General features: G+C 34.9%; 1 protein-coding gene across 1 annotated transcript; it reads left to right on the top strand.

The window, feature by feature from the left end:
• Positions 1 to 2204: 2204 nt before the first annotated feature.
• Positions 2205 to 6272, top strand: LOC105046887 (probable serine/threonine-protein kinase PBL23). The gene is made up of 5 exons (XM_029265086.2): positions 2205 to 2563; positions 3600 to 3781; positions 3863 to 4052; positions 4144 to 4535; positions 5639 to 6272. Exons 1-5 carry the CDS (start codon positions 2371 to 2373, stop codon positions 5930 to 5932), a joined length of 1251 nt encoding a protein of 416 aa, XP_029120919.2. The 5' UTR covers positions 2205 to 2370; the 3' UTR covers positions 5933 to 6272.
• Positions 6273 to 10740: the final 4468 nt, after the last annotated feature.

Raw genomic sequence — 10740 nt, 5'->3', positions numbered from 1 at the left:
GCCATAAAAGAAATTTAAAAAAAGACTTGCCAATTATAAGCTCTTATTATAGTGATTGCATCACAAATTCTTAAGGGTTAAGATTGATTCAAACTAGGTACAATGTGATAGATTCCTTCAAGGACCTAACATCTCTATTAGCTTGGTCATAGCTAGATAAGATGAATCAAGGTATGATCCATCAAGATGCCAAATGCTTGAACATTTTCACGTTGATTAAATGACTCATGCTATAACACAAACAATTAAAGATGGAATTAAATAAATCACTAGTTTAATGCATGACAATTCGACCTTGTTGGCAAGGGAATCAAGATATGATCCAATCATTGAATTAATACCCATTTTTTTTGCAAGGAACCATCCAACCATAAAGACAAGAAGGCAAAATAGAAGAGCAGCCTATCGTAATCGGGGATGAGATGTGTGATAATTCTGCTGGCATTGTTTTGCAGAGTGAGATAATTTGATCTAATCAGTTGCTCCAAAGAGGACAAACCTGATCATTAGATATCCAATTGGACATCAAATTGCATGGGGGGTTTGAGCCCCATCTCCATGGGGATTTGAACATGACATTAGTGCCACACGAAGTATAGCAAGTTCATAATAGAAATGATGATTCTGAAAAAAATACTTCTATATCTTCGATGTCAAAATATTTTTTTTTTATTTTCTTAAAAATGACTACTCTATCTTCCCCTTCTCTTCCTCCTCCTTTTTCTTCTTCCTCAAATCGCAATGACGGCACAATATAAAGATCAACTGTACAACAATCATGACCCACCAACAAACAATGACATCCAGGGGTTTTTCCTTTGTGGTTTACAACTAGCAAGGAAAAGCCCCTAGAATCATAGTTAATATCATAAAAGGACACATTTCTTATCAAACCTCTTTCTGCAAGCAGCTGTCAATATGATATCAACCTTTCAGATAATCTTTTGAGCAGGGAAGTAGCATCAACAATATATACAAGATAGAAAGGAATTGAAAAGTGGATTGTCAAGACTAATATAAAGAAGGAATTTTTGGGTAGTTTTAAGAGTTTGAAATATTTCAAAATATCCAGGGGAATTTGAACATAAGACATTAGCGTGACATCTAAAGTTCAAGTACATAAATGACAAAGATCAGGAGGGACAAGCCAAGTGGAAGTTCTAAATTTTGAATATAGCTCCATTTTGCTTTCCACGAATTTGGATGTAGGCTTTTGATTTTGTTTAGCCTTATATGGTCCTCTTCATGTTCAGTGAAATTTATGGTTATTCTTTCACATATTGTTGAGAGCTATCATTATATATTACGGACATGTTGTATACCAGACTAGAAATTTTGCCTATTCCTTCGTGAATTTTCAATAATAACAGCTGAAATACAATCCTATCTACATGTTGCATTACATACATATATAAGAGCTGATCATGGACCTAATGGCCCACCCAACCTAGCCCAAAATTGGGAGGCTTTTATATATATATATATATATCTATCGCGGACATGTTGTATGCCAGACTAGAAATTTTGCATATTCTTTCCTAAAGATAGGCTCATGGGATAGGCCTGGGCAAACGAAGAGGTCCAATCTGATGAAAGGGGTGGGGTTTCAAGATGATAGGATGAACCATTTTAGTTTCTTATAATCGGTTTGATTCAGTATGCTCCAAACTAGACAATTCGAGGTAGTACTGCATTCCATGCCCAGAATGTCTTTGATATGCACTAGATGGGTCCATAGGACTTCCAATGTGCACTAAATCCTTCTTCCATTTCAATGTTTTGTGCAGTTGAATCTTGAGATCCCTAATCCATCATTGTTCTTTTCAGCAGGTAATAATATGATTGCCCTTATCTCTTCATTGCCACCTCCAATGGCTTATAGCTACCCATCAAGCCTACACTCTTCCATCAAGGACTGCACCAAACAAAAGTCTGGGATTTTTGGGCTGAATATCTGAAATACAAAAGACCTTGAGAACTCTTTCATCCCTCCACCTGCATTCTTGTCAGTTTCTTCCAAACCGAAATCACAGGCCACCTCAATTCTCAAGTAAAATTAAATAACTAATTAAATAGACAAGAAACAAATGAACTCATGGTTAAAGTTAAGGAAAAAGAATCTAAATTTAGCCCACGCCCTCTGTCCAACCATCAAGCCAAACAAACCCGGCCATTTCTGTCCACTGGAAAGGGGCAAAAATCAAAAACCAAATAACCATAAAGCACTTTTTTCTTCAAAAATTCCAGATTTCTTCTGTAATTTTTTCAAAAAAAAAAAAAATCATAATCCTCAATCTGTATTCTTGTGGTTTCGGCTTGAGAGTGGATTGATTCACTCTTGGGTTGATCCACAGAAGCACAATATTCATCATGGGGATATTTAGCAGTACGAAGAGGAGAGGAAAAAAGATGATGACATGTGTCTGTTGTAACAAGCCGCCGGACGAGAATAAAAAGCAAACAAAGAAGAGGAAGACAAAGTGGTCATGGAGGATAAGGAAGGAAAGAAAGAAGAAAAAGAATGGGCTTAAGTCCCTTGTTGGTAACATTTCCTTCAGATCCAGTATGTACTTTCTTCCTTGCTTTAATGTAATGTATCATGGTTTCATTTGGAAGCTTTTATCTGATAAAGCCAATAATTATCGCAATCGAAATGATAATTTTTTTTTCCGCTTCAATATATAAACATAACATTTGTTGATATTGATCACTTTTAAAATTTGCATCATTCATTAGTTTTATTTCATGTAACAGTTCTTAATAGAATGTTTAAGAAAATATGTGCTCCCATCTAGATTTTCCTTCCACATTTCAATGTCCTATTTTGGTGCTATATTAGGATAGATTTAGCGGAGCATAATCGAGATGCGCCAATAAAAGTATGTGTTTCTAATTGATTTTTATTTTCTGATGACTGAATATTGTACCAGAATATGCCCAATTATTCCCCTCACAGACAAAAGCAAAGAAAAAAATCATATCAATATAAAACTCTCCTCTCAAAAAAAGGGAAAAGTTTTAAAATTTCCTGATAACTTAATCTTATTCAAAAGCTTTTAACCAAATATCTTATAGATGAACAAGTGGAAAAATTTAGTCGTTTTAAGACATATACAACCATCCCACCTAAGAGGATATTCACCAAGAGGTGAGACAAGTACTAAACAATTTTTTCCCCAATATATGACCTCAGCCATAATGGGCAAAGCAAACTTACAAATAGGTCAGCATATAAATAAAAAAACTTTAGCAGGACGCTAGGTTGACCCTGAACTCCACATTAGAAAGCCTTTGTTTAACAATTTTTCAAGGATGATAAACAAAATCAAGAGAGCACCATATTTCCATTCTACTATTGCTTCATCCTGCTAGTAGTCTTTAAAAGTGGCTTTATCTATTGGATGTGTGTGTGTGTATTCTTTATTTTGCCTTCATATAAAAATAATCATTTCCTTCATTCTTTATTTCAAATAAATGACTGAATGAACTTTATTCCAGCTTTAAGACTAATTTCTATATTTCATTTTGTCAAACCAAACCAAATACAAGATCTAGTTAGATCCACTTTTCATTTCTGAGAAAAAAATTTATGTTTGCAGACAGTGACAAGCATAGGTCTGCAGCTAATGAGATTTTACGGGTTGGCAATGAAAATATTGCAGCCCGGGTATTCAAGTTCCAAGAATTGGCAGCAGCTACCAAAAACTTCAGCACCTCAAACCTACTTGGTGAAGGTGGTTTTGGAAGAGTGTATAAAGGATGCCTTGAAGGCACGAATGAAGTAACGCCATTTCTAGCTATCTTTCTTCTGCTATAGACTATAGAAGGAGCCTGATCCAATTTCCATGTTTACCTTCCTCAGGTTGTAGCAGTTAAACAGCTCGATAGGAATGGATTTCAGGGAAACAGAGAGTTCCTTGTTGAAGTACTAATGCTCGGTCTCCTGCACCACCAGAATCTTGTTAACTTGCTTGGATACTGTGCAGATGGTGACCAAAGGATTCTAGTATACGAATACATGCCACTGGGTTCATTGGAAGATCATCTCTTAGGTATAATTCATCAGATTGTCAATTCCTTTATTCATACAATGAGCCAAGATATCTCCAATCGACCTTTTGGTTTTTACTTGATCACCTACAGATCTATCACCAAATAAGAAGCCACTGGATTGGTATACAAGAATGAAAATAGCAGTTGGCGCAGCCAAAGGCCTTGAGTACTTGCATGATATAGCCAACCCACCTGTGATTTACCGTGATTTAAAAGCATCAAATATACTTCTTGATGAAGATTACAACCCGAAGTTATCTGATTTTGGCCTGGCCAAGCTTGGTCCAATTGGAGATAAGACCCATGTTTCTACAAGAGTGATGGGTACTTATGGCTACTGTGCCCCAGAATATGCATTGACAGGCCAGTTAACCAAAATGTCAGATGTATATAGTTTTGGGGTCGTGTTTTTGGAGCTCATAACTGGAAGGAGAGCCATAGACATCAAAAAGCCAACAAATGAGCAACAACTTGTTCATTGGGTATGTCTTGTAATCTGATTTTACCTCATGGGCTTACCAAATATACGTTACATACATTTTGGTAGCATAAGAAGTTAAAACATACTTTGTTTTAGTTCAATCAATTGCCTAATTAAAGCTTGTGTCTCTTAAGCACTCGCAACATGGGAGAAAAGGTACAACCTTTGTATGATAACTGCTTGAAAGATAATTTATGACCAAGAAGAAGAGCGTGAAGCCTTTTTGTCTTGAGGCTAAATTGAGCACTGATTGCTTAGCTAACCTAGCTTATCTTCAAGTTTGATGCTCACTGAGGCACTAGATTCTCAAAGAACTTGGTAGCTTCAAATCTTAAATCCACTTTCCGTTGCACCACTAGTGTTTTATACAACCCTATGCTTAATCATGAAAGAAAACTAGATAATATTATGTCTTAAGAATTAGGGTGAATCATGATACCATTCAGAGGTTTTCTTTATAACTTGATGTATTCTTCCATGTTGATTGCAACATCACAATATGTATGTATGTATAGAGTCCAATTCAAGCTACACCAAGTGTAAGAGTGTAACTCTTATAACACCAAGTGCAAGAGTGTAACTCTCATATAAGAGTTACACTCTTGCATGAATTGGATGATGGAGTCCTATATCAATAATCTGAGCTTTTTGATATGATGGACTATCTCTAAGCTGCTTACGATCAGGTGACTTAGAAACTCCTAACCAATGCATCAAGTGATCAAAACTTTAACAATTTAAATAACATGAAATATTGTATTATTTTTGAACACTTGATACACAGTCTTGGAGTTTTCAAATTATATAATTTTTGATGTATAAACAGTTTAGAGGTAATAAAATATATCCAATAGCTCGATCATCAATATGAAACCCTCATCGTCCAAATCATAAAATGAGCAACTCTATAAGATTTATATAAGTATAACTTGAATGGGACCGGTGTGTGTGTGTGTGTGTGTGTATAAGTACATGTTTACATGTATATATGCATGTATACATGTATGTTAATGATTGTATTTCAGTATTTCTTTTGATGGCTTAACGGTTTAACTTCTCAACCTCAGTCTGAACAGGATATCATCTTTTGGTACAATTGTGCAGGCAGAGCCACTCTTGAGAGATAAGAGGAAGTTTGTACAAATTGCTGACCCGTTGCTTAAGGGGAAATTTCCCATAAAGAGTTTATACCAAGCTCTTGCAGTTGCTGCTCTGTGTCTTCACAAAGAAGCAAGTTCTCGTCCGCTAATCGGCGATGTTGTAACTGCTCTCCAGTTTCTGATTAATCCAAGCAATGATACTGCAGAAGACTCTGAACAGTCGATCCCTGAAAAATCATCTCCTTCTAATTCAGAGATAGAAAGAGAGATTGTTGGGAATGACAATGTACTTATATGACAAAAAAGAAAAAAGCTAAAAAGATGACAAAAGCTGCTCTCCAAGCAAATATAGGAACTCAAAATGCGTGTTCATAACTTCATCACATTATAGCTCCGATGCATGAAACTAGAGTGTGGATCTTGGAGCTTCAAAAGCAACTTCCAAAACCACTTGCTTTTTTAATCTTACTTGCAGTTCGATATTACAGTGAAAAATTAATACATTCAAGGCACACATGAAGTGCTTTAGATGCATTGCTTTTCAATTAAACTTTGTTGACAATGCTTTTGGAATCTACTAATTCAATTTTGGTTTTTCAAAAAAAGAAGAGAGTTTTATACAGTTAATGCTGCAAGTGTAAGCCACACCAACATGGATATCAATTACTTTGATTGTGGATGTTTATCCATTCTTTATATAATCTGTGTACAGAAGGTATATCCTTAGAATTCTATAACTTGTGCTGGCTATGTTGAGAAGTATGCAGCATGACCTTTTCTTTTATTCATTTAGGAAGGTGTTTCTAGGTCTATAAGAGGAACTTAACTGTATGATTTAGAAATGTGTAGTTGAGACTGAGATTTACTTAGATGGTGAAATGAACAAACTTCACAGAATTGTGTGGGGAGGGGTAAAAACTGTTGGAATGCGCTACCTTGAATACTTAGATGACTTCATCCATGGTTGCAATTCAGAATAGGTTTGTAGAAGACTGGAAATGTGGCTGAAGTGAGATTTTGAGAAGTTATTTGAATTAACAAGGATAAGTATTTTGTTTGCTTGAATTGCTTAAGTTAGCCTTTAAAATCTGCCATGGAGCACGTACACTTAATTCCCATAAAACCTTGATGTGGAATTTAATGATGTGAAACCTAGATAAATTAATGGCAAAAACTAATAGCAATGTGGGAGACAACTGATTATGGATATGGGGAGGTCTGTGATGTGTTGACTGACTCCAAAAACTTATGGAGAAGGCAAATAAGAGAATTAGTGGAAGATAGACCATGCAAAGTCTGTCAAGTAGCAATATACTAGTATCCACACCATTATGTTCTAGAGATGAGTGCATATTTCACTGTTAATGCCTTGAATAAGGATGTATTAGCCTTGTTACAAAAGCCATGATTTCTGAGTCTAACCCTTAATGTAGATCCTTGTTTGAAATCAAATTGATCATAGCTTTTAACAACCCAAAGTGGTTCAAAACTAGTCCCCAACATATCTTGATACAGACTGGATGGCTAAAACTCAGTATACTCCAAACGAAACAATAGATGGGTTCAATGATATTTTGTTGTGTGTATGTTCATTTGTTGTTTCCGGTTGACCAACAGGTAGTCACAGTCGGGCAGGCACGCCGTACAGTCGCAGGGAAGCACAGGCTGGGAGCTGCAGCCGATGTCAGAGCCTGGCGGTGAGACCCTGAATTGCTAGCTGGCCACGCATCCTTGCGCCCGCCTGTTAGGCGTTAGCAATTATCTCGTTCGGCGGTGCCCATTTCTTTTGGCACCGAACGGGGTGGGGGGAATCCCCTGCTCTGTTTTTTCCTAAACCGAGCTCCCTCTTCCCTTCCTTCTTCACCCTCTCCCTTTGTACTCTTTTTCTTCTTCTTCTTTCTTCTTCTTCTTTCCTCTTCTTTGGTGTTGCTTGCTGCCTTGCTTTTCCCTCATCAAGTAGGCAAGTCCTAAACCCCTTCTCATATTTAGTTGATTTAGTTTGGGAGTTAATCATGGATAGGTTGGGGTAGTAAGGGAGGTAAGGGCTAAAAGCTTAGAATGTTGAGATAAGGAGGAGTTGGGAAGAAAGAAGGTTAAGGGAAGATTGATGCTAATTTCTTTTGGAGGGCGGATTGACTCTGCCCTGTTATGATCCGTGATTTTTAATTCTCTAATGGCTGGGTAAGTTAAGCTGAAAATTTAACGGGGGATTGTTAGCTCATGGGTCAACTTTCAGGGCAAAATTTAAAAATTTTTGGATGATATTTGTTGGGATAAATGAACTGTAGAATAGGGCTATTATGAAAGAAAAGGAATTAACCAGAAATTCAGGATTTTAAAATTTTTAAGAGATTCTATAAATTATTATAAAACAATAATACAGCATTAACCTTAGAGTAATGCATGATTTTGAATTGTTAGGTTTAGAGTGAACGGTGTAAAGTATTAGAGATTCTGAGGTGGCTAATTACAAGATAAGTAATATTTATATTTTATATTGACTAATCAGAAATAAATAAGAATTTATCTTATCCCTCCGAAATGATACAATTGTCGTGATTACATTCACATTTAATCATGCATAAAATTTCTATAAGTATGGATAATTGATTAGTGATTTGCATTCTATAAATTGAAATCAGTGGTGTTACATATTCTGATTGGATCAGATTTACAAAATCTTGATTATTGCCTATTGAATTATATATATCATAGCTGTACCAAAACTATATCGAAATTGTATTAAAGTTGTATCGAAGTTGTATTAAAGTTGTACCAAAGCTATATCGCAAAAAAAGAGAATATATATCGCTTGACTCAATTTTACTGTATTTGATATCCGACTTGAGTACTTGAGATCCTTCCAGGAGGATAATTGCGGTGATATCTAGCCATCGAATTATGGTGTGGCGATCCATTACAGGAGTGATCATAGTGATCTCTACTACGGGGGATATCATGGTGACCTTGCTATTGGGGTAATCATGGTGATATCCTAAGCTGCAGGTGTATAAATGTGTTGCAATAAGGACTGTAAAGCTAAACAGAATTGGATTTTCATGTTTAATTAGGGTATTAAAATATTGGATATATAGTAGATTTTGATATTATATTGATTGTTTATACTGATATTATAGAAAAATTGGTATATGACTATATTTTGAATATCATTAATTTTATGAGTTTGATATTGAGCAGATTGGTATCATATCTTGTATGATGAAATTAAGTCATATTTTAACATAACTTAAATCAGTTTTATAAGTATATTTGTTATTTACTAAGCCGTGAAACTCATAAATCTTCACTTGATATTTTCATATTCAACGATCTAATTTTGAGAGCAAGCATCGTATTTTGGATTTATGCATAGAGCGAGGCCGAACTATAGAAGATAGATAGGAGTCCCTACCTAAGTCTTCTTACTTCACATTGCAAAGCAAAATATTCATCTAGATGTCTCCGATTCCTATATCTTAGTCTATCATAATCCTACCTTAATTGTTGTAGTTCTACTCTCACGATCTCATAATCAGCATTTACTTTTTGATTGGCATATCTATACTATTCCTTATCTAGGTAATTTACATCTGCACTTTTAGGTTAAATCGGTATTTCAGAGCATTGAAGGCTTGCTTTCTCCTCAAATGCCACTTGCTCCGTGGGCCAATTATTCTTATCACTTCATGGGTGGTCTCCTCTACTCACTATTACATCAACATACGATCCAACATATTGTCCTTCATCCTTATCCACTCCATATAGGATGTAGCAGTCCTAAGTTTCTTGTTATCTCAGCTAGGATGACCTCTGGCATAAATTAACTAAGATAAGGTCCAACTAGATGATAAGAATTAATTTATATAGGGGACTAATTTTGTGGTATTAATTGTAGATAATGGAGGTAGTTAATTTATCCTCAATGGTCATTCTAGCTGAGATGATAAGAAAGGACTGCCAAATCCTATATACGGAGCAGATATGGATGAGGGACAATATGTTGGGTCCTATGTTGATGTAATAGTTAGTAGAGGGGACCAACCCCATGAGGTTATCAGAATAATTAGCCCTTCAAGGGTAGAGCAAGTGGAATCTAAGAGAAAAGTGGCAAAATATTAGCATATTTGGTGATAAAATTTCAAATTAAATTAGGTCTAATTTTACTATGGATTTGGAAATTCGAAAATTATTAATCATTGAAACATGATTGAGATATGTACTGATTAAGAACCAAGTTACTATTTTTTGGAAGGCATTGATTATATGCTAATTAAAATAATGCTATGAAAAGAACAGAAAAGAGTCTAGTAAATATTACGAGGATATTAAGTAGAAGAATGTGTCAGAACTTAGAAGTGCAACTTTTGAAATGACACCATCAAAACTGAATTTAAATTTTGTAATGATATATTTTGAATTTGAAATCTAATTTCAATATTTAGAGAAAATGCAAATGTTAAAGAAAAACACTATGAACCATATCCATTAATGATTGTATATATAATGAGACAACTATAAAACAATCCTTGTGGAAGGATTAAAGTTATTAGAAATTATGGCATCTATGAATCTAAAGATTTGATACTTGAGCAGGTATCCTCATTATACATAGAGTTATAAATAATGGAAATAATTTTTATGAATTTTTTGGCTATCATCCAGTTGGCTAGATTTCAATGAAAATAAACTAGCAAGTGCTGGTATGTAGAGAAACAAATATTGATACAAGTAGTTAAATTAAAGGTATCATTAGATTTTAGCATATTGGGTGATGAAAAAAGGAAAAAGGAAAAAAAATGGAAAAAAAAAAAAAGGAAGAAGAAAAGGATCAGTAGGTTCTAGGAAGTTTGATATTAGAAGAAAGATGCTAGAATTGGAATTATGAGTGTTAAGAGAGGGAGAATATAGCAATATAATTGCTAGGATGATCAAGTTGATCTAGATTGATTCATTGAATTGATTTTTATGTTACACCCCAATTACAAAAAGTATGAAGAATAACCAAGGGTATCAAATTTTTGGTACTAAGCTTTAGATGCTTAATGATTCTTATTCTTTGAGAGTTGGTATGGAGTTTGATAATACCAACTATCTACAAGTATATTT

Source organism: Elaeis guineensis, chromosome 6, assembly GCF_000442705.2.
Source record: "Elaeis guineensis isolate ETL-2024a chromosome 6, EG11, whole genome shotgun sequence".
Taxonomy (NCBI): Eukaryota; Viridiplantae; Streptophyta; class Magnoliopsida; order Arecales; family Arecaceae; genus Elaeis; species Elaeis guineensis.
This window is presented reverse-complemented; position numbering and strand designations above follow the sequence as displayed.